Here is a 26,156-nt window from a genome sequence, read left to right as displayed (position 1 = left end):
TTGCACTGGAGTCAGAGGAAAAGAATCCGAGTGGCCCTGCCGAGCAGGTGCAGGGGCCACGGCTGCCCTTCTTGCAGGCCTGGCCCTCCCCCACCACTAGACAAGGACTCCTTTCTCCTGGTCTGGGGAGGCCTCGGAGTCTGCCTGGAGAAGGCGGGGGCGGGGGGGAGGGAGGGAGGGTCTCAACACGTGCAGATCTTGAGTCAAGGCCAGAGGAATCACTCCACGCCTTCACACCCACTCTGATGGCCGTGTGGGAAACACAGGTAAGTGCTGGAGAGGGTGTGGAGAAATTGGACCCCTCGCACTTTGCTGATGGGGAGGCCAAATGGTTCAGCTGCTGTGGGGAATGGCTCAGAGGTTCTGCAAGGACTTAAACGTAGAATCCCCGTGGGATCTGGCAATTCCAGATTGTACACCTCAAAAGAGTGAGGTGTACACCCAAAAGAGTGAAAAGCTGGCACTCAAAAAATCCACGGGGCTTCCCTGGGGGCACAGTGGTTGAGTCCGCCTGCCGATGCAGGGAACACAGGTTCATGCCCCGGTCCGGGAGGATCCCACGTGCCGTGGAGCGGCTGTGCCCGTGAGCCATGGCCGCTGAGCCTGCGCATCCGGAGCCTGTGCTCCACAACGGGAGAGGCCACAGCAGTGAGAGGCCCGCGTACCGCAAAAAAAAAAAAAAAAAAAAAGTCCACGTACGCACATATTCATTAACGGCACTATTCCCAACAACCAAGGCGGAAACAGCCCCAATGTACGGACAAATGGACAATGGATGAACAGATGAGCAAAATGTGGTCCATCCATCCAGTGGAATACTATTCAGCCATAAAAAGGAGTGAAGTTCTGGATGGGAGGGAGGTCCTAGAGGGAGGGGATATATGTATACGTATAGTTGATTCACTGTGTCGTATGGCAGAAACTGACACAACATCGTAAAGCAACCATAGCCCAACAAAAAGTAAGAAAATATAAGAAGAAAAGAATAGGGACTTCCCTGGTGGCACAGTGGTTGAGAGTCCACCTACCAATGCAGGGGACACGGGTTCGAGCCCTGGTCCGGGAAGATCCCACATGCCGTGGAGCAGCTAAGCCCATGCGCCACGAGTACTAAGTCTGTGCTCTAGAGCCCACAAGCCACAACTACTGAGCCTGCGAGCCACAACTACTGAAGCCCGCGTGCCTAGAGCCCGTGCTCTGCAACGAGAGAAGCCACCGCAATGAGAAGCCCACGCACCGCAGCGAAGAGTAGCCCCCGCTCGCCGCAACTAGAGAAAGCCCGCACACAGCAACAAAGACCCAATGCAGCCAAAAATAAATAAATAAAATAAATAAATATATAAAAAATAAATAAATAAGAATAAACCGTAAAAAAACAAAAAGGAGTGAAGCTCTGATACATGGTACATGGCTGAACCTCGAAAACAACACAGTGAGTGAGAGAAATCAGATGCAAAAAGTCACATATTGTATGATTCCACTTATATGAAATGTCCAGCGTAGGTAAATCCACAGAGGTAGAAAGTAGACTGCTGGTTGGCGGGGGCTGGGAGAGGCGGCATGGGAGTGGCTGCTTTATGGGCGTGGGGCTTTACTCTGGGGCGATGGAAATGGTTTGGAACTAGATGGAGGTGGTGGTTGCATGATACTGTGAATGTACTACGTGCTACTGAACTACACAACTTCAGATGGTTGATTCTATGCTAGGTGAAATTCACCTGAACTTATAACTCAAAGAATCGCCCATGCTCTCGCGGTAGTGGACCTGGCTGCCGGGGAGAGGGGTTGTTCTCAGCGCAGAAACGGGCAGCCCTGCAGGGCAGTGCCATCCAGGGAGGAAGGGGGACTCTTCAGGGCGGCTGCTTTCAGTGGTAGGACCCTCCCGGTGAATGCACAGTGGTCCCAGGGCAGGTATTGATAGCACCACCTTCACTCTCAAAACGCCCTATGTGAACCACAGATGACAGCCGCCCTGGCCCTTGGGCTCCTCCGGACCCAGTGCTGCCAACGGCACCCCCTCACCCTGCCCAGGAAGCAGGCCTACCTGGCTGTTGCACATCTTGGCCTGGAGGTCAGCACCTACGCACGCATGCCCCCCAAAGGCAGGTCTGAAAATGCCCACGAGACATGGGTGAGAGGAGAGGTGACCCCCAGCCCCCCACCAGGGAATGCGGAGCAGCGACCTCCCTGACCCACAGAACAGAGCCCTCCATGAGGCACCTGGGGTTGTTGCACTGCCGTCTCCTGGTGACCACACCTCCTCCGCAGGAGCGGGAGCAAGGACTGGCCAGACCCCAGCTAGACCAGTGCCCGTGCACCGCCCCCACGGGGGCCAGCTCCGCCAGGGAGCGGCAGTGCCCCTTGGAGCACCACTGCAAGAGAAGGACGGAACCATGTTCTACACCCAGAGCATCCCACACCCACAGGTGCCCATACCCAGGGCATCCCACACCCACAGGTGCCCACACCCAGGGCATCCCACACCCACAGGACCCCACACCCAGGGCATCCCACACCCACAGGACCCCACACCCAGGGCATCCCACACCCACAGGTGCCCACACCCAGGGCATCCCATACCCACAGGACCCCACACCCAGGGCATCCCACACCTACAGGTACACCCCCCACAAACACACGCACACACAGGCACTGGACCCCCATCCGGCTTTGGAGCCAGTGCTAAATGGAAGAGGGCAGAGCCCCTCCCACAGGACAGGGACTGGAGGAAGGGCTGGCCATGCAAGGCAGAGAGGAGGGCAGGGGCACTGGGCCGGGAGCAGGACGTCAGGTGGCCGCTGCAGGCCGGCAGGGGGTGGGGGGTGGTGGTCACGCAGTCACGGGAAAACTTTGCCTACTCTGGGTGGCGGGCGACAACCCAGTCCCTGTCTCCAGGCCGCCACACTGGGCCCGGGGTGGCCGTCCCTCAAGCGCCCGCTTTCTCTGGAACAGCGAGGAGGTTGACGGGGCAGGCCAGATGCCCCGCCCGCCCTGGCAGAGTCAGGCGCAAGCCTTCGCCGTTAGCTGTTATGAACCGCCTGCAGAGGGCAAGGCGAGCACTGCGTGCACGCGGGCACCCTGCTGCCCACCTGTCCTGACCGGGACCCAGAACAGCCCCAGGGCCCTACGCCCCTGCTTACTGAGGTCCTCCTGTCTCCAGGGCCCTACGCCCCTGCTTACTGAGGCCCTCCTGTCTCCCACGCCAGGGTGAGGGCTGCAGCCGCAGGTCTGCGTGAGCGTGTGTGAGCGTGTGTGCACACACGCGCGCACACACGCACACACACACACACACACGCTCACATGCTCCTTCAGTCCCCTCTCTGACCTTCCCCACGCCACACTCTGTCCCATCCAGGACAGGAATAAGGAGGCGGCTACAGCTGCTTTGGTCCAGGGGGTCTGTGTGGCAGGAGAGAGCCTGGCACATGTCCTAAGAGGGGAGACAGATGGCCAGCTGAGGGGCCACCAGGGCCTGGGGGTCAGTGTCCAGCCATCACTGCCCCTCCCAGACCACAGCACACGGTGACACAGCCAGCTCCCCGGGCAGTGGTGGGTGGAGAGGACAGCCGCGGAGGACTCCTCCACCAGGAACAGGGACAGTGCCCAGGGCCCACAAAAATGCTTTCATCTCTTTTAAAACCAGAAGGAAAAAGATGATCTTTTAGATCAGAAAGAATATGCTAATAGATAACATTAACACTGTACTTTCAACAACACACATAAAATTCTATATTTCATGAAAACACTAAGACATAATCCCTAATGTTTTACGAGGGGGAAGGGGCTCACCAAGGCGAAAGTGCCTGCAAGTCCTGTGCGGTCCTGAGAAGGGGGTCTGCCTTTGGGGTGCCTGCCCCCCTTCAGCTCCCCTCCCACTGCCAGCTCCCACCCCGGCTGCAGGGTTCAGCTCGAGGTCACTTCCTCTGGGAAGCCCTCCAGCTCCCATTGGGTGGGAAGCCCTCCAGCTCCCATTGGGTGGGAAGCCCTCGGTAACTGCCTAGGTAGGATCAAGGTCCACAGGCTCGGGGGCCCTATCAGGACCAGCTCTACCTAATTTGTGGGGCCTCGTCAAGAGGAAAATGTGGGCACCCTTGTTCAAAAATTGAGGATTTCGAGCAGCACCTGACAGTCTGGGCCAGTGGGGTCTCACAGCGTGCAGGGGTCAGGAGCGGGCAGAGGGAGGCCCAGATGCGGAGGGGCGGGGGGGGGGGGCGGTGCGCATCACCCACTGCTGGACTCACTAGGTGCTCCCTGCGGAAGGTGCAGGCGACCGCCGTCGGGCCGAAGGCGACGCGGCACTGCTCGTCGGCGCCATAGTACAGGCCGGGGTGCGCCTCGGGATGGCGCCCCACGGGCTGGGACTGCGGCCCCGGCGGGTCCCACACGCAGCGCGCCCGTCCTGCGCTGCGACAAGGCCGCGGCTCAGGCCAGGGGCGGACAGCAGGTGGGCGCGGGATGGAGTAGGCGCGGGAAGCGGGGGCGTTTAAAGCGGCGGGTTCGGGTGGGCGAGGATGGGCGTTCTCACCCCGTGTGCCCCACCAAGAGCTGACCCTGGGCTAGGACAAGGCTCGAGCCTAGGGGAGGGGAGGGGATGGAGGGGCAGATGCAGGGGGCGGGGGAGGTTGGAGAAGTGGGTCTGGGAAGGGATGGAAGTGGACAGGGGTGAACCAGCGGTGGCCACAGGGGCGGGAGGCGATGGAAAGGAGGGAGGTGGCGCGCGGGCGGGATGGGCGTGGCCCGAGGGATGGGCTGGCGGGGGCGGGGCGGGGGCAGAGATGGAGGGGTGGACGCCGGGAGGAGGTGAGGGCGGGAGGGGTGGGCAGAGGCGGGATGTAGGAGTGCCTCCTGAGACGTGCTGGGAGCCCGTGGAGAGGTGGGCGCGGGGACGCCACGGAAGTGGGCACAGGGTTGAGGGCAGATGGAGGGGTGGGTTCGGGCACGGGAAGGAGGGGCGCTCGGGGAGGGGCGGTGCCGGGGGGTGCAGCTACCTGAGCAGGCTCAGCAGCTGCCGGCGGCTGCAGGGGGACCACGCCGGGCCTCCGCGGGCGGGCGCGGCGCCGTCGGAAGCCATCACGTGTCCGCTGGGCCCGCAGCCGCTGCCCGGCGCGCCGTCGTGCTCCAGGCCGAAGCTGCGGAGACGGCGGCGCTGAGGCCGGCGGTGGCCAGGGTCCCCCCACCCCCGCAGGGGTCGCCCCGGCCCTGCCACCAGCTAACCCGGCGGTAGGCCGCGTCGCGCAGGCGCCCAGCCTCAGTTTCCCGCCCGAGGGAGCGCTGGGCCGGCCCGGTGGCCCCCGCCTCTTTTGGCTAATACGTATCAAAAGGCTTGAAAAATGTGCAGGCCAGACTCATCCACGGTGTTCTGAGCGTGGGAGGCCACGGCTCGAGGGCCTTTGGGGCCCTGCTGCTGACAGCTTTCTTGACCTGGGGGTGGCTCGGTGTGTAAAAAGCACCGACTGAATGTGTACTGGTGAAGTGAAAAGGTCGGACCTCTGGCCAAAGTTTCTGCTCCCAGTGGAAGGCAATGGTTTTCAATTCCTTTTTTTCCTCCAAACAAGATAGATGGAGGAATTGTGATGGGTGGTGGGCCAGATGGGTGAGAGGTCAGACGGAGGTGCAGAGCTGAGAGCGAAGGTGCGCAGCCGTGGGCTGCTGTGGGGATAGGAGCCCCAGCCTTGCCCGTGGAGGTGGGTGTGGGAACCCCTCAGCACTCTCGGGGTGGGGGGGGGCGAGAGGCCTGCGGGTGGGAGCGGGGCTGGTGGGCAAGGAAGTTAGACACCCACTTTTCACTTCAGGAGTCTCTGTACTCTGAATTTTTACAGCAAGCAGGTATATACTTTCATAATTAAAAGGCTAAAAATCAAAAAGGAAAGAAACCCTCCACTCCGGGTGAATAATAGGAACACAGATTTGCCCGCAGAATGTATAGCAGTCGTATCAGGAAGAGTCTGGAAACAACCTAAATATCTAACAAGAGGGGATGAATTAAGTAAATTATGGTGCGTACGAAAAAACCAATATATGTTGTAAGAGAATGTTTGGGAGAAATGTTTGGGATACGTTGTTACATAAAAAAGCAGTTAACCAATATACAGCATAATCCCAAGTTTACAAATAAAATAGTGTGTGTGTGTGTGTGTGTGTGTGTGTGTGTGTGTGAAGAAAAGATGGACGTTTTCTCTAAGTGGTGGGATTTGGGATAATTTTTGCAGCCGGCTTTTTCTTTACCTGAATTTCCTACAAAAATTACTTTTTAGCTCCTAAGTTTGTTTTCCTTGTATTTTGAAAAAAAAAATTTTTTTTCTTTTAATCCTTCGGTAATGAAGAAATATCAGATTTCCCAGCCCTTGCCCCCGCCCACCCTCCCTAGTCCGTTGGGGTCAAGAGTACAGGCTTCTCCAGCTGGCTCTTCTAGGGACCACTGCCAGCCATGACCTCCCCTCCTGGGGGCCCAGGTCACGTCCTTGTCCGGAGCTTGGGGACAGGGGTTGGGGCCTCTTACCTGTGCCCAATCTCATGGGCGATGGTGACCCCCAGATCGAAGCCAGTATCCTCAATGATAAGGCAGCTCCAGGAGGGGGAGCAGACGCCACCCAGCTGGGTGACCCCCCGAACCTGCCGGTTCCCATCAGGCAATTCCAGGTCAAACCTCAGGAGGACAGAACAGCTAGCTGGGCAGTGCTGAGGTGCCTGCCCACCGCCGGGCTACCTTTGCAGAGAGTGGGAGCAGCTCCCCGGCAGGCTGGAACGCCAGTGGGGAGCTCGGCTACCTGGTGATGTAGAGGACCAGGTCAGCATGGCCGGGATCCGTGTCATCCTCAGGGTTGACCGTCCTGCTCCACTCACAGACGCTCAGCAGTGATGCGGTGATGTTGGCTGTGATATTCGGAGCATCCTGAGGGACCGGGAACAGAGCCCACATTCAGGGCGTCCACCCCAAGCAGGGCGCGGGCCACTGCTGCCGCCTCAGTCCTCATAACAACCCTATTACTGTCCCATGTTACAGATGATGAGACTGGCGGTCAGCGGTGCCGCGTGCCAGGGCAGAGCCGGAATTCAGGTCCAGGCCCGGCTGGCTGGAAGCCCTGCCACCACCCCCACGGCTCTGTGCACATCTGCAGGCAGAAACCGGTTTCCCAGTGACTGGGCGTCCAGCTCAGCGCCTACCTCAGGCTGCGTCAGGATGACCGTCTTCACCAGGTGCACTCGGAACTGAGCTCCCAGGGATGGGTCCCTAAGCAGCTCTGACCCCTGTGGAAGGGCAGGCAGGAGAGGTGATACGTGTGCGTGGGCGCTGCTGACTTCCAGGGGCCCGGGGCGGGGGTGGGGGTGGGGTTGCCTGGAGAGGATGCTTCATGAGCAGGGGGGGCACCCGAAATGCTAGTCCTTGGGCCTGGGAGCCGGCCATAGAGACAGTCAGAAGGAAGGTTAGCCGACACAGAGACCCCGAAACAACGGGTCCTTGGGCCTGGGAGCCGGCCGTAGAGACATTCAGAAGGAAGGTTAGCCGACACAGAGACCCCGAAACAACGGGTCCTTGGGCCTGGGAGCCGGCCGTAGAGACAGTCAGAAGGAAGGTTAGCCCACACAGAGACCCCGAAACAACGGGTCCTTGGGCCTGGGAGCCGGCCGTAGAGACAGTCAGAAGGAAGGTTAGCCGACACAGAGACCCCGAAACAACGGGATGCGAGTAGCTGCCATTAGTCTAGAACGTTCCTTTCAAACACTGCTTCTCTTGGACTGGATTTTCCTTGTCCTTTCTCATCTGTCCACCTGCCTGAAACACCTCTCTCACCTCTGCTCGCTTCAACTGCTCATTTCCACGGGGCAGCCCGAGGGCCTCCTCCCCCACCGTGAGCACTTTCCTGGGCACCCGGATGAGAAGGCTCCCCCCACCAGGCTCCCATCTCTCCCGGTACATCTGCCGAGAGCTGATTGTGGTCGACTTGCACTGCGGCTGCTCGCACCAGCTTGTCCTCTAAATGAGACGTGGCACCCAGGAGAGAGGACATGGCGCCACCGGCCTCAGCTGACCTGAGTCTGAACCCAGGCTCTGCCCCTTCCTACCTGTACGCTCAGGATCCCATTTACTAACCTCAGGACCCCGGTTTCCTCACCTGTAAAATGGAGAGAAAGCCTTCCATGGTTGTTGGCAGACTTAGGAACAGTGCGGCTGGCATGAAGTGGGTGCCCAGTCATGCCACTGGCCATTACCACGACTGGCACCATCTGGGCAGGAGCCACCTGACCATCCCTGGCCCTCATAAAACATGTTGAATGACCACAGGGAGTGTGGTTCGAGTACCAAATTTCAGCATATTCGAGGTGGGGGGACCCCCAAAACTTGAAAACAGTAGCCTTCAAGTGACCTAGAGGGAATATTTTCCACCTCTGGAGTCGGCAGGTGGAAACCCAAGCAGGCTTGTCCTGGACTTGAGCCAGCTTTTCCAGGGGTCAGGCTGCATGGGTGTGGCCTCTGGGACCCAGACTCCCTCCGGGGAGCGGGGCCCAGAGAACACATGGGAAAGGAGAGGTGTCGGAGGGCCTGGGGCTCTGAGATTGGGGGACCTTTTCCTTCTGTCCGGAATAGCTGGGCATACCTGAGGCCGGGGACAAGATGGTACTAAGGACCCCACGTTCTAGGATGGCTGCTTGCCCTCCAGGGCCAACTTACCAGGGGGGGCAATGCCGGCCCTGCCGCTGCCGGCGGTGATACTCATCTCCTGACGTTATGGAAACTTACCTGGCCGCCTTAGAACACGTTTGTGTGTGTTTCACATGTGAATGCGGTCGTGGTCAGGCACGGCCCGTCAGACTGAACGTGTCATCAGGTGCTGCAGTCACCTGTTTCTGTGCCGCCTCTTTTTCTCTGAGGTAATGGTTAGTGGGACCTGTGCTTCCTGCCCCACCATTACCCCTAGAAGCCAAGTGAAGGGGAGGCCTGCGGACATGGGGGTACCCACAAGAAGGGCGCTGGGAGAGCCTGGTGTGGGGCAGCCAGGCTGGCTGCCGGGGCAGTGCTGGCCGACATGCCCACGGGTCAAAGGGACGTCGGGGGAGAGGCCAGGCTTGAGGGTCCCCGGGCGAAGGGACCCAAGTAGCAAGAGGCTGGGGGTTGTACTCCCCAGTGGGGTAAGGGAGAAAGATCACGCCTCTCCCCACCCCAGGGCCCCGAGCCCCAAGTGTGACCCCAGCCTCAGGTTCATACTGAGCTCAGCCCCCCCAAGACGAGACAGATCACTGACGCTCTGCACAAGCCCCGGGCGCAGGGCGCTGTGTCCAGAGGCTCCCGAGGACGGGCTGGTTGTGGTCTCTGAGGACAGCCACCGCCACCCCGGAACCCTGAGCCTCGCCGGGTCAGCGCCGCCCACAGAGCCCGCCGCCCACGCGAGCACTCACCATGTTGAGGTTGGTGAGCACGTAGCGCTCCGTGTCCTCCCGGTGAGCCCGGTGCACGTCGGGGCCCACGGCCACCAGCAGCTCCAGGTGCAGGAGGCTCCTGGCAGCCTGTCTCCGCAGGCGAGGGGCGGGAGGACGGCCTGGCGGGGCGGGGGGCAGGGCCGAGAGCCAGGGTCCTAGAGAGCAGGTGAGATGTGGCTTTGACCTCGTGGCCTCCATGGCCAGGCCCCTCCATCACCCCACACTCCTGGGCTTGGGGATGCGCCACTCACTGTGGGGATTAGGGCGTGGACGGGCCCGACCCTCGCTTTCTCACAGGGCATGTGGGGAGCCAGAGAGGGCCCGTCTCCCGGCACAGGGAGACTGAGGGAGCGGTTCCTCTTTTTTGTTTTTTAATCACTAATTGGCTAAGCATTTGGTTCATTTATTTGTTTATATATTTATTGAGGCAGAGTTGACTTACAGTGTTGTGTTAGTTCCAGGTGTACAGCAAAGTGATTCAGTTATACATATACGTATACGTCTATTCTTTTTCAGATTCTTTTCCCTTACAGGTTATTACAAAATGTTTTTTTTTTTTTTCCCCTCCATGCTGCACAGCTTGCGGGATTCTAGTTCCCCGCCCAGGGATCGACCCCGCACTGCGTGCGTTGGGAACGCACAGTCTGAACCACTGCACTGCCAGGGAAGTCCAAGGTTATTACAAAATCTTGAGTAGAGTTCCCCGTGCTATAGAGTAGGACCTTGTTGGTTATCTATTTTATATACAGTAGGGTGTATCTGTATATAAAACTCCTAATTTATCCTTCCCCCCTCCCCCTTTGGTAACCATAGCTAGTTTTCTATGTTGACTGAACAGTTCTGCCCTGGCCCTCCTGGAGCCAGCCTCTCAGCACCCCGGTTTCACGCCCTTGGACACCCACCAACTCATCTGGGGTAGCCTGGTCCTCCCAGCTCTTCGGGAGGAAACACTCTCAGAGGGTGAGAGGTCCCGAGCTCTCGCATGTCATTCACGTTGTGACCGTTAGAACTGACAGCTTGGCCAGCTTACAGGGGAGACGCGGCCGGGTCTCGGGAGGATGGCCGTCTCAGGTGGAGACGTTTCATTCCACCCCTCGGGCCCAGATCCCATTGCTGCCTGGGTATTCGGGGCAGCGCAAGGCCAGAAGACATCAGCTGCTGTGTGGCTTTTATGTCCTTCTGGCCACCCCAAAGCCCCACGCTGGGCGCATACTGGAGTAGGGGGTCATCCCGAGATGGCAAGAAAAGCCCAGGACCACAGCCCGCTTGCAGCCGGGCGCAGCCTGGGGAAGGCATGAGCGGGCGTGCTGGCAGCAGAGCCGGCCCGATCCTGCCCCTGCCCTGGAGCCGTCCTGGAGGCCTGCGGCAGCCACTTCCCATCTTTGGGCCTCTGGATTCCCATCTGCAGCATCAGATCTGTCAGGAGCCACTGACCTCGGCCCGCCCAAGGCTCCACGGCGCACGTCTGTGAACACGCTTTGTAAACTGTGAATGGCTGTGCAGAGGCGGGAGGTCTACCTGCCCACCAAGCAGACGGCCTGGGGCCGCGGCTGGTGGCCACGTGTTCTCCTGGCCTGCCCCGTGAGCTGGGCACTCCCCTGCGTGCTAACGAAGGTGGCTGGTGGAGCTGGGCCCAGGCATCGGGAGAGCCGGTCCCTCCTGCAGAGCTGTCCTCGACGCAGCTCCGCCCTCCCTCTCCCAGGAGCTGTACCTGGAACCGTGGGTGCCCTGGGGGTGGGCCTGCGGAGCAGGTGGGGCTGGGCACCACCCCAGGGAGGCACCAGCTCCCGGTGCCACCTCCTCAATGGCTGGATATAGATCCTGTCTGCACCCACCAGGATGTCACCCTCCTGGAGGAGAGAGAGCTGCCTGGTGCATACAGCCCCCTCCCCCATGCAGGGCCATCACAGCACCAGGCATGGACTTGCCCCCTCCAAGGGGTCCTGCCCAAGTCCGAGGTCCGAGAGCCCATCTGTGTGGAACAGCGGGGGAGCCACGCCCTCTGGGGGCTGCGCTCGCTGCCCACCACCTGCTGCCAGGCCCCCAGCCACGCTTCCAGTCCCCGTCACGCACAAGGCCTCCGGCCCCAGTCTACAGGGCCTGGTAAGGATCCCGGTGGGGCCCCCCGTGGGCAAGAATGGAGGGGGTCTTGAGGGACCAGCTAGGCCTGCGCTAATGAACAGTACTGCCTGTCACCAGATGGGCCCTGAGCGCATCTGTTCCAACCCAGACTGGGCCTCCTGACCCCGGAATGGGGCGGGGAGGCGGGTGGTTATGAATAGAAACGGCTCTGGCTCGTTCAGTGACGCATCGTGACAACACGTGACAATCCCCAAAGATACCCAAGAGGCCACTGCTGCTGCCTTCACCATTTCTTTCTTAATCTTTCTTTTCTTTTCTTTTTTTTTTTGGCCTCGCAGCTTGTGGGATCTTAGTTCCCCGACTGGGGATCGAACCTGGGCCCCCATAGTGAAAGCACCGGGTCCTAACCACTGGACCACCTGGGAAGTCCCATCAGTGACGACGCTGACGTCCAGGGAGTGCCTGGCCCAAGGTCGCCTGTACTAAGGCGCAGAGCTGGAGTCTGAGCCCAGAGGTCTGACTGCAAAGCCCACCCTCTCTCCGTTCCCTGTTCCCCGGGCTTGCCGCCTGCCAGCTGGGTGGCCTTGGGAAACTCAGCTGGCTTTTCTGAGCCTCGAGGAACAGGCCCCAATGGTGTCAGAGTCTGGCTAAGTGGTGTTGCGCTCACGTTTGGCTGTGCAGCGGGGGCTCGGAGGCATCTCTGCCCCACTGGGGTCCCCACGGCACAACCTCCCCCTGCTGCCGGCCTGGGCGTCCACTCACCACACAGCCCAAGCAGAAGGTGAGCCTGGACGCTGCGCCTGGGGGCAGCAGGGCGAGGCCTCCCGTGAGGCAGGGGTAGGGGGCCCCCAGCAGCCGGAGGGAGGCATTGACCACACGCTCGCTGGTGAAGGAGGTGGTGAGGAGGCCCAGAAAAGCCGTCCCAGGGCTGCCAGGGAGCAGCGTGGGGCCCTGCAGGGCAGCCCCCCGCGCCCGTCCTTGGCCTCATGCTCGGGCTCACAGACACAGGTGAGCGGGGCCACGTCGAATCGGGGCGCTGCGGGAGACAGGAGGCCTCTCACTCCCCCCGCTCGGCCCTCCAGCACAGCTCCCCCTGCCCGCAGCGCGACCCCAGCCATCGCTCAGCGTGCATCTGGCCCCGACCACAGAGAAGGCAGGCACGAGTGGGACACCCCTAATTCCCTCCGCTCTGACCACTGGCCTACCCTGCCTCTGGTCCCCACCTGCCTTTGGATCACCAATGGCCCTACTTGGAAAGGGGGCTGGCACCATGGAGAAGTCCACAGACACGGTCCATGAGCGACAGGAAAAGGCTTTGGCTGGAGCTTGACCCAGCGCCCTTCTTGTGTCTCACAGAAAAGATAAATGTGTTTACATCCTGGCCAGAAACTGCAAGAGTTCCTGACAGGCAGTCAGCCCAAAGGGAGGCCCAGGGGCGGAAGAGACCAGCTAATTAGTGCCCGTTCCCTTGAGATACTGAGCAGAAGCCCAGGGTCACAACCCCAGCCCGGCCCAGGACACCCAGACCAGTTTTTATCGACTTGGCAGGAAGTAACAGAAGTAATTAACGGGGTGACAGCAGCAGCTCTGACTTCCTCTCAGCTGAGCCACTGAAAAGCCAAGGTCCCTGACCCAAGGGTGAGATGCCCCCTGCAGGCTCTGAGAAACTCCCCTTGCAAGGAAGACGCCAGGACAAGTACCTTCGGAGGCAACGTCAGGGCCAAAGTAAGCGGTCACTTCCTCTGGCTCCAAAGCCTGAAGAAACTGCTGTGGGAGAAAGGATGAGTGAGGGAAGACGAGGGAGAAGGAGGTGTGGGAGAGGAGCAGGCGGGGGGGTAGGGGGGAGAAGGGGCCCAGGATGGAGAGGGGGCCCAGGATGGAGAGGGGGCAAGCCACTCACACCGCCTAGCCGGGTCTGCCCCTCAACAGGTGGGTGGACAGTACCGAGGCCAACTCCCTCTCCAGTGAGCCCACTTCAGCCCCTGAACCCCAAGTTCGGATTTCCTCCCACTTGGCCCAAGGGCTGTCGGGCAGCCGCTTCTCCCCCAGGGACCCGCCCTCAGCACCCAGCGGAGCCCAGATTCCCAGCTCTCGGGGCTCCCCCAGCACCGCAGCCCTCGGATCCACCCACCTGCCGGAAATCAGGGAGTCCCCAGCAGCCCAGGAGGACGAGGGGCACAGAGATGAGAATTGCCCGCACACATCTCCCCTGGAGGCGAAGCTCACTCATCCTCCCAGGAAGGGAGAGCGACTGCAATCTGGCCGGCGTGGAATGCGACAGACCCGCTGGGCTGGATGATGAGGCTGTGTTTACTCGTGAGCGCTTCCTCCCAGGGCAGGGGCCGAGGGGCTGGGCGGCCTGCAGGCTCCTCCCGCCGCCGCCCGGCCTTGGGCTGGGCTGGGCCTTGGCTCAGAGCACAGCCACCGGTCCTGCGCCTGAGAGCACAGAGCGGGGGTGGGATTCATCTCCCATCTGTGTGACTGTGGCTCCCGGCTGGCTGAGGCACCATCACACCTTCTTCCTATGGACACCTTGCTTTCCATGACCTGTTCCCGCTCTCCTGTCCTCATTCCCTCCCTCTCAGCTATTGCCTGCTCTGTGCCTGCAGCCAACGGCTGCCCACAGAACCGGCACCAGCCCTCTGCCTGCCTCCCCAGCCATCCCCACACTGCTCACAGACCTTCAGCCACCGCCCCCCCGCCAGCCTGCTTTCCGTTCCTCAAATACACCCAGTGCTTTGCTGCTCTAGTTTCAGCTCAAATGTCACCTCCCTCGTGGCACCATCTAAGTGGCCCCCCAGGGAAAGGTGTCACATTCAGAAAATAAAAATTAGGACAGCAGCGAAACTTGAATTTCAGGTAAACAATGCTTTTTTTTTTTTTTTTTGGTGTTAAGTATGCCCCGCAAATTGCAGCTAATATATGGGACATTTTTATACTCAAAATTATTCTTTATCTGAAATTCCTGTTTCTCTGGGCGTCCTGCATTTTGTTGGGTAGCCTTACTCCTCCTCAAGTCCGTACCACGGTATCTCACTTCATCATTTTCGTTGCAATTACTACTATCCACAATTGTTGATTTAGCATTTGTGTTTCCCTGAAGGCCCCCACGCACGTACAGAGCCTGGGATGGAAGCTTTGGGGAAGTGGAGGCCTCACCTGTGTCGCTGATCCAGGTATTGCCAGAGCCAAGGCATGGTGCGCAAGTGACTCGTTATCGTTGTTGTCACACAAAATCATACAATTCAACACTCGTTACAGAGCTTATTATTGTTATCGGATGCTGCTGAACTACGGCCCTGGGAAAGCAGGCTGTGCGACCTGGGCTGCTCCCTCCCGTCCCTGGGCCTCAATTTCCCCGCCGCGTAGGGAAGATGGGCCGGGCTCGGACCCCGGGGCGGGAGACAGCTGCCCGGGGTACCTGTGAGTCCGCTCCGCACCCGCCGCTCCCAGGCCCGGCCGTCCAGCGCCCCCTGGCGGCCGCCTGCCCCGCCCTCCACCGGCCGGGCCTCGGTGTTACACCGACGGCGGCCCCCCCCAGTTCCCTTCCGGCGCTCACGTTTCTCGGCCCCAGGCCGGCCCTCGGGGAGATCCCGGGCTTACCCCAACCGGATCCTGTGTCGCTGACCGCGGACGCCGCTCGTCGGGGTGGCAGCCCTTTTCCTTGGGGGCCAAAGAGCCCCGCCCTGCTCCCGGCCGCGCGGTACCAGAGGCGAAGGCCCGGTTTCCAGCCGGTCGGCGAGAGAAGGGCACTTCCAGGGATCGGCGCTCACGTGTGGAGACTCGCGCGGGGCGGCTTCCGGGGTCCCGCGCGCCGCTGTCTCCGCGGCCGGCGAATTGGGGTCCGGCGGGACCTGTGCTCGGCGGGCAGAGCTCGGCTCCGGGGCCGCGGCGGCGCCGCCGTGGATGGGCGCGGGGGCCGGGACGGTGCCGGGATGGCGAAGGCGAGGGTGCTGGCCCCCGAGCGCGCCCCGGGCGACCCCGCGCCTGAGCCCGAGCTCGTCAAGAAGCCGAATCGGAAGAAAAACAGGAAGAAAAGATTTTGGAAGAACAAAGCGCGAGAAGCAGGCAGAAAGCCGGGAAACGGCCCCGGCGTGGTCGTGGTGCGACCTCCAAAGGCACCGGAGGACTTTTCCCAAAACTGGAAGGCGCTGCAGGAGGAGGTAAGGCCGCGGGGGCCCCGCGGATGGAAAAACGGAGAAGGGCTCGTGGGGTCCAAGGGAGCGCAGATTGGCGTGAACGCTGTGGACAGAGCGGTTCACAGAGAGGTGGCCTGTTGAGGGCGGCAGCGAGCTCGCAGGCCAGTGAATGGCAGGGACTTGATGTAAAGGATTTTGGTAACATCCTGGACCTTTAATAGGTGAGAGTTGACAACAACTGCCGCCGGCTGCTGAGCTCTTAAAATGTGCAGACGCTGCCGGCTGAGTTACTTGTGTTCTTATTTAACCAGCCCTGAGATAGAGTCCTTAATCATCTCCACTTTACAGACGAGGAAATGGGCCGGAAAGGTTACGTAAGGTGTCCAGGTTTGCAGCCGGTTCAGCAGATCCAGGAGTCAGACGCCCAAGTCCCTGCTCGTAATGCCGTGTTGTACCTACTGCCTTTCTCGGAATCAGTGGCCCAAACTTACCTACAGGTTACGGGTTACTGTCTCCTAAATGCTGTTTGCTGTGCTTCACTCATAAATTCTCTCCAGTTCCGTTGAGTTGGCTGCTGTTGTCATCGCTGTTTTCTAGACGAGGCAGAGAGTTTAAGGAACTTGACTCAAGGTCGCATAGCTAGCTAGCAGATGGCAGACGGGGGTGCACATTCACACCGTGGGGCGTGACCTTCAAAGTCTCTTCTAGTTCCTGAAATCGGTTACGGAGGGAGCCTCAGAGTGAGAGCGGGAGCGTAAGAGCTTCTGAGCTTCCTAACACAGCCGGGCACCTTAGGGCAGAGTCCAAAGCATTCTCCTGTCTTGACACACGGGCCGATGAAATTTTCCCTCCGGCAACCCCCGGGTGCTCTGACTTCTTGAGCTGTAACTTTATCTCTTTCTCTCAAGAAAGTAAAGCAAAACTAAGCAAACAGAGGGATATTTATTATGGAAAAAACTTTGTGTTTTCTCCAGTTCACACAAGAAAGTATTTTTTCTCTAAACATTATGGGAACAGGTAAGTAGAAACCCGCCTGATCACTCAGCTGGTTGCCACGTAGCAGGGTCTTAACCGTGTTGAGAATGGCCACACCGGGGACTTGCACGCAGGAGGAGGTTGGGCTGGGAGACCTCAGCCCTCCGTGTAGGAGAGCAGGGGTGCGGCTGCCAGCCCTTTTTCAGCCTCTTTTTGTTGGACACACTCCTCTCTTCCTGAGACCCTCACAGCAGTAGCAAACCTAGAAAGTGGCTGCCATGCACCAGCTTGTTGGCTTGAGCTGTGAAGGAATTAACTCTAAATGTGGAAACAGGTTGCTTTTACACACACGCACACACGCACACACACGTGTAAGCCTTCTTAATCATTTGTGCATGTTTTCCAAATTAAAATGTTTCGTGTTTTATTTTGGGTTCCGTTAGTTGCTGAAACAAAAATCACAGGCCCCGGAAGAGGCTCTTGTTCTCTCTCAGACGGTTTCCAAAAAGCAGCCCCAAGGTGTCCAACAAAACAGGAAAGTGATCTCAGATAAAGCAAAGAGAGATGAGATGGGGACAGAAAACACAGACCCCAAGGCCACACGGGGCTCTGTGCCCTCAGGATGTCTGACGAACAGGAAGATCCGGGCACAGCGCAATGAGAAAGGAGCGAAGAAAAGGACTAATGATGACATTTCCCCGAAACGAGGAGAAGTCAGACATAAGAAGTGGAAAGCTGAGGAGGTGACCGCCACCTTGCCTCCGGCCCCGCCCACCGAGTAAGTACCACCCCCCCACCCCCCCCACCCCCACCCCCCGGGCCAGCGCAGCTGTGATGACCGTCTTGGCCTAATCGGCCTCCTGGCCGAGAGCCGGGTCACAGCGACTAAGGCCTGTCTCCTTAAGGAGGCCGAGGCTGCTGGCCCCTCCGTCACCTTACCCTGGTGCTGTCGGTTTCTTTGTTGACTATTTGTCTCCCCTGGAATGTGGGCACGAGGGAGACAGCCTGTTTCATAGCTGCTTTGTCTCTGGGGCCTAGAACAGGGCTTGGCACGTGGGAGGCCCCAGGGAAGGGTCTGTGGAATGAGTGAACGCCAAAGCCACAGACACCCGAGCGTGAAGCTGATGGCCACGTCTTGCTAGCTGGGTGGTGTGGGGCAGGTTCCCCACGTGCCCGGAGCCTCAGCTGCTCGCCCGCGGCGGGTCCGCGTGGTGCAGCGTGCCGACCCAGTGCCCGGTCAGCAGACCTTGTGGTGTCACCCACCCGGGGAGGAGCAGAAGTCAGTGGCTGCCTCTGAATGGCTCAGCCAGGAGCGGCGTGATGGGAAGTCAGCCTGGATGTGTGTTGCCTGGGGTTGAGGACGCCATCGCTGAAGGTTTCAGGAAGGAACAGTTTGAGTGCCTGCCGCGAGTCACTGCCCCAGGCACGCTTTCTGGAAACAGCAGTCACGACAGGTCCCTCTGTCTCGAGGGCGACAGACGATGCACGGAAATTATTTCAGTAATTCCTTCAATGTGGTTGGGATACATCCCACGAGGCAGAAGCCTGTGGGGGCAGATGGCCAGGGGGGCGCGTCCGGTCAGTGAGCTCAGGAGGCCGTCTCTAAAGAAACGACATGGACGCTGAGCCCGAAAGACGCAGTCACGAGCCACCGCTACCCATCCCTGCCCAGCTGCAGCCCATGTCTGCAGGGCTCGGCCCGGGGACCTGGTGGTGGGGCTCTTTGTCTATGTTCTGCACTCATCGTGTTTCTCTGAGGTTCTTAAACGTTTCATAACTGAACCGTTAGTTTTGTAATTGAGAAGAAAATGTTAGCAGCCGGTACACCTGACTGGGGGTGGGGGCGTGTTTTTGTTTTATGTTCTTTCTGTTGCTCTGTAGTTCCTAAGTTTCAGCTAATGAGTGTTTTTTGTTTTTTAATTTATTTTTTGGCTGCGCCCGGGCTTGCTTGCAGCATGCGAGATCTTTCGTTGCGGCATGCATGTGGGATCTAGTTCCCCGACCAGGGATCGAACCCAGGGCCCCTGCGTTGGGAGTGCGGAGTCTTACCCACTGTGCCACCAGGGAAGTCCCTAATGAGTAATTAAAAAGGAAAGCGCCAGGATGATCACAGTAGCCAGAGCGGTGGGCTGGCGGCCAGGCACTTGGGGCCGGGCTGCCCTAAGAGCAGACCCCGCTCGCCTGCCCGCGCTCAGCCTGTTCTCCCCTCTGCCTTTTAGAGAAGACATCTGGTTTGACGACGTCGACCCAGCGGACATCGAAGCAGCTATCGGCCCGGAGGCAGCCAGGATAGCACGGAAGCGGCTGGGTCAGAGCGAGAGCACCATCACGCTGGTGAAGGAGCGGGCCTTCAGTGGGTACGCGGGGCACGTGGGGCAGGGCCCCGGGGGGTGGGGCCGGGGGTCTTCAGGAAGGGCCCGCTTCCCTCTTCTCCCGTTGAGTTGGGCAGGCGCTTCTCGGCGTCCGGCTGACACCCGTCCTTGTCCCATAACTGAGCGGTGGTGCCAGTTCCTGGGTCCCGCGAGTGGATTAAACTGGAGCCTTGGTTCCCCTCCAGCCTGACTAAAGCCTTAGCCGTGGACTGTGAGATGGTGGGCGTGGGCCCCAAGGGGGAAGAGAGCATCGTGGCCCGCGTGTCCCTGGTGAACCAGTACGGGAAGTGTGTTTATGACAAGTACGTGAAGCCAGCCCAGCCGGTGACTGACTACAGGACGGCGGTCAGCGGGATCCGGCCCGACGACCTGGCGCAGGGTGGGTCGCCTCAGCGCGGGCACGCGGGCGGGGGCGGCTGGAGCGCTTCCGTGTCTCCCTGCGGCCCTTTCTGCTGCAGGCGCGGGCGCAGCGAGAGCCCGGCGGTCTTCCTCCCTCCTGGGCAGGTGGGCTCAGAGGCTCCCACGGCCGCTTGCGTCGGCCTCGCTGCCTGTTGGCCACCCGACCTGAAGACCGGGACAGCGTTCCTGGACGGAGAGAGGCTGCTGTGGGGTGGGGAAGGGGTGGGGAGGCGGGACAGGCTGGAGGGGCTCCCAGGCCTACGCGAGGATTCGGAAGCCGTGGCGAGGCCGTGAGCGGCGCGGGGCCCGGTCTGGCGCAGGTCCCCTCGGGGGGCCTCGGCGCTGGGCATAGGCTGGGGCGGGGCGCGGGGGTGGAGGAGTGAGCCTGTCCTCTGTGCCCTTGGTCAGGGAGGTGGCTGTACAAGGCAACGAGCCGTGGCCCAGCTCGGGACACAGCCTGGACGCTGAGCCCGTAGGGTTTGCCGATGGACAGGCTGTCGGGGGAGGGCAGAGAGGCACCCAGGGGGCCCCAGATTTGGGGCCTGGGGAGATCCTGGGAGCAGGGGCTTGAGGCGGCGGCTCTGTCGTCCTCTGGCTGCGTGCTCTCTGCTCTCCGCACCTCTCAGGTTCCCTGGAGCACAGCCCCCGAGATGGCCCGGCCGCTCGTCAGCCCCAGGGCCTGACCACATCTCCATCCGGGCTCTGCCAGTCCTGCTAGGGTCGCGGGCGGGCAGAGGCGCGGGGCCCAAGCGCGGTTGCTACAGCCCTTCCCTTTGGGCGTTAGGGGAGGGCGTAGCCCCGAGGGGTCCGCTCCGAAAAAGTGAGCAGAGCTGCCTCCGGAGCCCAGGGTCTAGAGCCGGGCTTCTCACCATCTGTGGCGAGGGCTACCCCCGCCTGGTTTTCGTCTCCGGTTGGAAAGACATCAAACACATGCCCTGGCTTCTTACTGTTAGATTCGGCTGTCAGAATCACCCTGGCAGGGGGCTGTGAGTGTGCTCCCCCCGCTTCTCCCCGGTGGGGGTGCTGGGACGGCCCCTCGGCCTTGGCATCGCCCTCCTGCGCAGAGAGGCCCGCCTGCCGTCCTCGGAGGTCTAACCTGCGGGAGCCTGTCGCTCGGCACGGTAGTGATGGACGTGTCGCTAAAAGCCGCTGCTTTGTTTTGTTTCCAGGAGAAGCATTTGAAGTCGTTCAGAAGGAGGTGGCAGACCTGCTGAAGGGCCGGATCCTAGTCGGACACGCACTACACAACGACCTGAAGGTGCCGGCTCAGGCGCCTCTTACGTGACGCGGTGTCCAGGGTCGTCGCGCTCTCTCCGTGACTTGGGTGATGCGCCCACCGTGTCAGCTCGGGGGAGCGGGTCCCTGCACACCCTCGCAGGCAGAGCCGGGCGCTGTCTCTGCCACCCTCACCCGCCGGATGGGCCACCACCCCTCTCAGGGCAGAGCCCCTCCCGTCGGGGAGCATCCCTGGCGCCCATTCCTCGGAGCCACCGGGCACTCCCCGCGTCACAGGCAGGCCCATGGCGGCCAGCACAGCGGGCAGCAGGCAGGCTCGGAGGGTCCCCTTCCCGTGCCCCAGAGAGTGGGGCTCAGCCTCAGCCCCTTAGGGTCTCTGCTGTGGGCAGAGCTGACCCACCTGTTGGGACAAGAAGCTCGGGGCGTGCCGTTATGGGAGACTGTCCTTCCTGGGCCTGCAGCTTTTCAAACGGTGTTTCCTGGAAGCTTGGCAGCCTCCGATGTTTCAGGGACCCATAGAAATGGGTCTTAAATGTCTTTTAAAAGTAAATTTTGAGGGAATTCCCTGGCAGTCTAGTGTTTAGGACTTGGCGCTTTCACTGCCAGGGCCTGGGCTCAATCCCCGGTCGGGAGCTAAGATCCCACAAGGCGCGCAGTGCGGCCGAAAAAGAAAGAAAGTAGAACTTGAACTGTTAAAAACCAACAAGTCCTCTGTCCACGGAGACGCGTTTTGTCATAAACGTTCTCACTTCAAGAGGCCCCGGTATCTCGTGCTCCCTCCCCGCGCCCTCCCCACGCAGACTCGCGTTTCAGCCGCTTGCTGACTCCTTGGTGACTGAGTCTCCAGCTTCCCCGGGTTCAAGGCTGTTGTCATGCCCATGGTCCTTCCATCACTTTTCCCATGGTGATCTTCCCTCAGAAGTTCAGGCTCATGTCAGTGCTCGTCTTATTTGTGTCTGCACGTGTGTCACGTGTTGGAGTTTGGTAGAAGGGGTCTACTGCTGCAGATGGACAACAAAACGCCCGTCCTGTTTTCTCCTCCAGGCGTTGTTTCTTGGTCACCCGAAGAAGAAGATCCGGGACACTCAGAAGTACAAGCCTTTCCGGAGCCAAGTGAAGGTACTTGGAACCGCGCGGCCCCACACAGCGTAGTTCAGTTTCTCGGTTCACGTGATTGTCGGTTCTGGTCCCTGAAGGCTGTCTTACTGATGAAAGGTGTTGGGTTTCATTTGGTTTTTCCTTTTAACCTTTAAAACTAAAAGGAAACTTAGAAGAGAAAGAGTCCTGCCAAATGCCAACTTTAAAGTTAGTGTCGCTGAGGACGGGTGAGTTCCACTCTCTGATCTCTGTGATTAGACCCCCGACTGCGGGCAAGAGGCCGCCATCGTGTCTATTCCAGAGGCAGAGCTGCCCTTGAAATGAGCAGGGCGGCCTGAGGCCGGAAGGCAGAGATGGCAGAGTCCTTTCATGGTCCTCCTCTGTGGGCTGACCGGGTGTCACCAGCCCGCAGGGCCGCGGGCACTTCCGGTGGGAGGGACACTGAAGGTCACTTGGGTCGGGGCTCAGCGGGCAACTCCCCTGCCCAGGCAGGGCCTACAGAGGCCCCACCCGAGCGTGGCTGTTCGCTGCCCTCTCCCCTGGCAGAGTGGACGGCCGTCTCTGAAGCTGCTTGCGGAGAGAGTCCTGGGGATCCAGGTGCAGCAGGCGGAGCACTGCTCGGTGAGTGTGTCCCGGGTGACAGGCCTCGGGATTGGGGGCTGTGCCGGGCCTCGTGCGCGAGGCGAAGGGTCAGCTGAAGACAAACACAGTGGGCCCTGGGCGGCTTCTGTCTTAGGAGGCTCCTGGTCCGTGATAAATGACGTGGTGCAGCAGGCCTGCGAAGTGCCGGTTAAATTCTAAACGGTTACGTTTAACTAACACTTCACACCAAAAAGCTACTAGTGTACTGTAGTCGGAGACAAAGGCCCCAGTCTGGATTGCAGGCCCTCTAGGACCGCGCGCGAGCCCGCTGGCCCGCAGAGCCCAGCCGTTGGGCTCTTGTGCCCCAGCATCAAGTTCAGGGCCTGCCGTCCCCCACCCCGTCTCCTTCCTAATTCTGTGGTGTCTGGAGCACCCACGAGGCAGCACGTTCATCCCTTCGCTTTGGGTCCCTCCCTCCCATGAACTGGGGCGCGGAAGCACGGTGAGGGCCGTGGTGCTGGACCACAGCTCTCGTCAGTTTTCTCCTTCACTTGTCCGTGTCTGATGCCAGGACTCGGGAACTGTGGGATAGACAGGCATGTATGTGGCCCAGCGGGACAGTCATGGTGATGCTGCGTGTCCCCCAGATTCAAGATGCGCAGGCAGCGATGAGGCTGTACGTCCTGGTGAAGAAGGAGTGGGAGAGCATCGCCCGAGACAGGCGGCCCCCGGCCTCCAATGCCCACGGTAACGACGCTTAGCAGGAGCCCCGTCCTGTACCACGCTCGCGGGCAGCTGTGACCAAGCCGCCGGACAGATGGAGTCCCCCCCTGGAGCAGTGACCCTGTGGGAAGGTTTCAGAATCATGGCAGCAGTGGGCAGAACGTCTCCTGTCTGGTTGTGGCGTCTGAGACTCATCCCCGCACGTGGGACGGGAGGAGGGGCTGTCCCTGGGGATTCCCCGGGTCCCAGGACCGGAAGCGCCTAGTTGTCCCCAGGTGTGGTGGCACCTGCCTCCGAGGAGGCCCCTTTCCCTCGTTGCCTCGGCCAACGGAAAGGAAAGAACTCCGCGGACTCGAGCCTGGACCGCACGGCTGTGGGTAGCCCGCGGCAGCCTCGTCGAGGGGTTTTCAGCGGTTCCTTTCTCACCCACCGCACACAAGTTTAAACTGCAGGTCGGGGCCCACGGCCAGCGTGGGGAGCTCGGGCTGCCCAGCGCGGTGGCAACGGTTCTCCCCAGAGGTGGGCGGCTCCCCGACTAGGATGGACGTCCTGACCACGGGCAGCCCGCAGCCCTCTACCCCCGGCCCGCGCGCGGGGGGCTTTCTGAGCTCAGGTGCAGCCGGTTGCAGTGAGTGGAGCGCTTAGCACCAGGCTATACTGAGCCCCTGCTAGCCGTACAAAAAGTCTGAACCCACAGAGGATGTTGTGTGACGTAAACGCAGGTTTTTACTTGAGCTGGAGCTTGTGAAGGCTCAGTGTCTGAGGGGACTGCCGTGTCCCCCTGCTGGTCCTGGGTGACACCTCTCCGTGACCCCCACCCCTAAGGAGACGCCCTGTGGCAGTGGGCGCCCCGTCAGGTACAGCCTCCCCGGGCGGCTGCCTGCGACAGGTCTACTGCCCACCGTGGGAGCTGGGCTGCGAGGCCTCTTCCAGTTTCTGAAGCACACTTTGTGCGTAAGAAACCAGCTCCTGCAAGGAGAACAGCAGGTCAGCCATTTGCATGGACGGTCTCTGGGTCCACGAGTAACCTGTTAACCTGCTTTTCTTTGAAGCGGTCTCACTGCTGCTTCTCTCCAGGGTTTACTTTGGTCAGGTCGTGGACACGGTGGTACAGGGAGAGCCTCTTAAAACCACACACGCGGCAGCCCCAGTCGCCTCCACACAAACCACTGCTCCGGCCCCTGGACTCTGTGCCATCTAGGTCTGGCTGAGGCAGCCCCCAACACTCACCAAGCTGGAGGTGAAGCGCCCGTGGATCTCCTCGACCAGGGGCTGGATGCCGCTGGACACCAACTCCGACAGGATGTCCTCTGCGGGCAGAGCAGAGGGTCCCGAGGCCAGGCCCCCCCCCCCCCGAGGCTTAGCATGTGCCCGGCACGGAGGATTCCTGCCCCTCCCCCAGTGGTCATAGCCGCTAGCAGGGTGCCTCTTGAATGCTGGCTTCCAGGGAGGACGTGACGAGGGCAGGGGGGTCCTCACTGTGGGAGGCGAGGTGGGCCAGCAGCACGCAGATGCTCTCCACCACCTCCGGGTCGTCCTGGTGGAGCTGGTATGTCTCCTGGATGAGGGTGAGGCCACTGCTGCCCTCCTCGGGCATCACCACCTGCAGGGCCGCCAGCTCTGGGTGTGGGCGAGGGGGTGGGTGGGTGACAGTACTGAACACGTGGGGCAGCAAGAGCCTCAGCTGGCAGGGGACGCCATGCTGTCCTGCAGCGTGGGGACCGCCAAGGTCAGGCTTTTCCTGGCTCTGCATCTGTGGGTGTCCTCTGGTGGGGTGTGTACCCGCCTCTCTCTCCATCCCAGCAGCCCCCAAGGCCAGTGTGCTTGTAGAGAGGGTGCTGGGGACGTTCCAGGGCACCTCCCTGCCCCGTGAGGAGGCCCGTCAGTGCGGGGTTGGGCCTGGCTCCTGGGGGACTGGGGGCCCGTGAGAGCAGTGACCCGTGATGTCACGTAGTTGTCAGAACTTCCTGGAGCCCAGGGGGAAGCTGACCCTCCAGGGAGTGGACTTAGCCATCAACAGCCAGCAGGAGGCAAAGCCGAGATTCTCGGCTCTGGGGTCCCGCACGCTCGCTGGGTTCTGACGACCCCGCTCCTTGTTCACTGGGCCACGTGCCTTTTGCTCTTGGGGCTTCAGCACCCCACCCCATTTGACGGCGGGATCCCTGCGGGAGTGGGGGGTAGGCCCGGAGACCCTGCCCGCTCGGGAGGTTCTCTCCAGGAGTGAAGGTCACCCCACTCTGCTTCAGGCCGAGTAGCAGGCAGAGACCCACCAGCCTGCACACCCAGCAGGGGCCGGACCTCACAGGGGCCAAACCACCCCACACGGCGGGCAAGCTCTGCCAGGCTCCATGCCCCGAGTGTCCGTCAAGGCTCGTGGTGCCAAGTCGGGTGCAGAACCTGGGCCGGGGGCTTAGGAACAGCTGGGGTTTGCTTTGGAGGCCGAGTTCAGCGCCCTGACTCGGGCTGTTTTCAGAGCCACACCTGGAGGGGAGCCTGCGCACACGCCAGGCTTGTGGGTGGCAGGCAAGGTGGCCACCATGCAGAGTTGCAGAGAGCAGTGGGAAGTGAGGGTACAGAAGGTCTGCGCGGCGACGTCTGGGCGATGGGACTGTAGGTGTTTCCCCTCCCTGCTTTGAGCGTGTGCTTGCTTTTGGTTTGTGGGCTGCCTGCAGGCGTTGCTGGGGGAGTCTCCCCCGCCTCCTAGTGGCAGCCCCGGCCGTCCCCAGGCTCACCAGACATCTTCACGAGGCTGGCCAGCCCCCAGCAGGCATTGTTCACCAACAGGGCTCGGTCCTGGTACGCCCGGATGGTTTGCAGGATTAGGACCACCACCTCTTCCGACTGCTGCTCCCCTATGCAGCCTGCGGGGGGCCACACGTGTCTCGACTCGAGGGCCCAGGGCCACCTCTCTGGCCCCGGGGCCCCGGGCTGCTCACCCATCAAGGACAGCAGCCACAGGACTGCACAGCCGGCTTCAGCCATCTCCGCGTCCGTGGGGTAGGTGGCCAGCACCTCAGCAATGAGGGCCGGGGCTTTCTCCCAGGGGGCCTTGTTCGCGATGACAGCTGGAACAGGATGGGGTGGAGGAGGGGACACCTACTCCTTGGTGGCGCAGAAGCTGGGGGGGAGGGGC

At 60.8% G+C, this 26,156-nt stretch overlaps 3 protein-coding genes across 10 annotated transcripts in view; 1 reads left to right on the top strand and 2 right to left on the bottom strand.

The window, feature by feature from the left end:
* The window catches only part of ADAMTS13 (ADAM metallopeptidase with thrombospondin type 1 motif 13), a 32,537-nt gene extending 17,297 nt beyond the window's left edge, over window positions 1–15,240 (bottom strand). For 2 of the 5 annotated variants that reach the window (XM_032633985.1, XM_032633987.1), the window contains exons 1-12: window positions 14,659–14,754; window positions 13,631–13,790; window positions 13,200–13,266; window positions 9,397–9,572; window positions 7,165–7,248; window positions 6,768–6,892; window positions 6,500–6,646; window positions 4,989–5,129; window positions 4,242–4,404; window positions 3,326–3,430; window positions 2,221–2,372; window positions 2,045–2,108 (exon numbers count right to left, since the gene is read on the bottom strand). In XM_032633985.1, coding sequence (XP_032489876.1) covers window positions 2,045–2,108; window positions 2,221–2,372; window positions 3,326–3,430; window positions 4,242–4,404; window positions 4,989–5,129; window positions 6,500–6,646; window positions 6,768–6,892; window positions 7,165–7,248; window positions 9,397–9,572; window positions 13,200–13,266; window positions 13,631–13,790; window positions 14,659–14,696 — 1,422 coding nt within the window. In that variant the 5' untranslated portion in view covers window positions 14,697–14,754. Of the gene's footprint in view, window positions 1–2,044; window positions 2,109–2,220; window positions 2,373–3,325; window positions 3,431–4,241; window positions 4,405–4,988; window positions 5,130–6,499; window positions 6,647–6,767; window positions 6,893–7,164; window positions 7,249–9,396; window positions 9,573–13,199; window positions 13,267–13,630; window positions 13,936–14,658; window positions 14,798–15,102 lie in introns of those variants that run through there. The other 3 variants (XM_032633989.1, XM_032633988.1, XM_032633986.1) reach the window with 3 other exon arrangements.
* REXO4 (REX4 homolog, 3'-5' exonuclease) lies at window positions 14,749–23,719 on the top strand. Of its 4 annotated transcripts, none has more exons than XM_032634013.1 (8): window positions 14,749–15,662; window positions 17,057–17,391; window positions 18,833–18,970; window positions 19,171–19,364; window positions 20,554–20,642; window positions 21,665–21,739; window positions 22,265–22,339; window positions 22,948–23,719. In XM_032634013.1, exons 1-8 carry the CDS (start codon window positions 14,874–14,876, stop codon window positions 23,059–23,061), a joined length of 1,809 nt encoding a protein of 602 aa, XP_032489904.1. In that variant the 5' UTR covers window positions 14,749–14,873; the 3' UTR covers window positions 23,062–23,719. The 4 variants fall into 4 exon arrangements, with proteins under 4 accessions (XP_032489904.1, XP_032489905.1, XP_032489902.1 ...); XM_032634014.1 differs by having other exon boundaries at window positions 22,872–23,719; XM_032634011.1 differs by having other exon boundaries at window positions 22,207–22,339.
* A 126-nt stretch (window positions 23,720–23,845) lies between these two features.
* STKLD1 (serine/threonine kinase like domain containing 1) overlaps window positions 23,846–26,156 on the bottom strand; it is a 48,441-nt gene continuing 46,130 nt past the window's right edge. Inside the window, exons 15-19 of the mRNA XM_032635192.1 lie at window positions 25,960–26,088; window positions 25,756–25,884; window positions 24,503–24,643; window positions 24,254–24,333; window positions 23,846–24,106 (exon numbers count right to left, since the gene is read on the bottom strand). Of these exons, the coding sequence (XP_032491083.1) occupies window positions 24,104–24,106; window positions 24,254–24,333; window positions 24,503–24,643; window positions 25,756–25,884; window positions 25,960–26,088 (482 nt within the window). The 3' untranslated portion in view covers window positions 23,846–24,103. The remainder of the gene's footprint in view (window positions 24,107–24,253; window positions 24,334–24,502; window positions 24,644–25,755; window positions 25,885–25,959; window positions 26,089–26,156) is intronic.

This window comes from Phocoena sinus, chromosome 6 (assembly GCF_008692025.1).
Source record: "Phocoena sinus isolate mPhoSin1 chromosome 6, mPhoSin1.pri, whole genome shotgun sequence".
Lineage (NCBI taxonomy): Eukaryota > Metazoa > Chordata > Mammalia > Artiodactyla > Phocoenidae > Phocoena > Phocoena sinus.
Note: the sequence above shows the minus strand (reverse complement) of the source record. Positions and strands in the feature narration are given on the sequence as shown.

Coding starts and splice junctions, on each gene's coding strand:
- REXO4 (XM_032634011.1), top strand. CDS start 14,874: ATGGGCCGGGCTCGGACCCCGGGGCGGGAGACAGCTGCCCGGGGTACC. Junction 19,365..20,553: donor GCCCGACGACCTGGCGCAGG/GTGGGTCGCCTC, acceptor TTTTGTTTCCAG/GAGAAGCATTTGAAGTCGTT. Junction 22,340..22,947: donor AGCAGGCGGAGCACTGCTCG/GTGAGTGTGTCC, acceptor CGTGTCCCCCAG/ATTCAAGATGCGCAGGCAGC.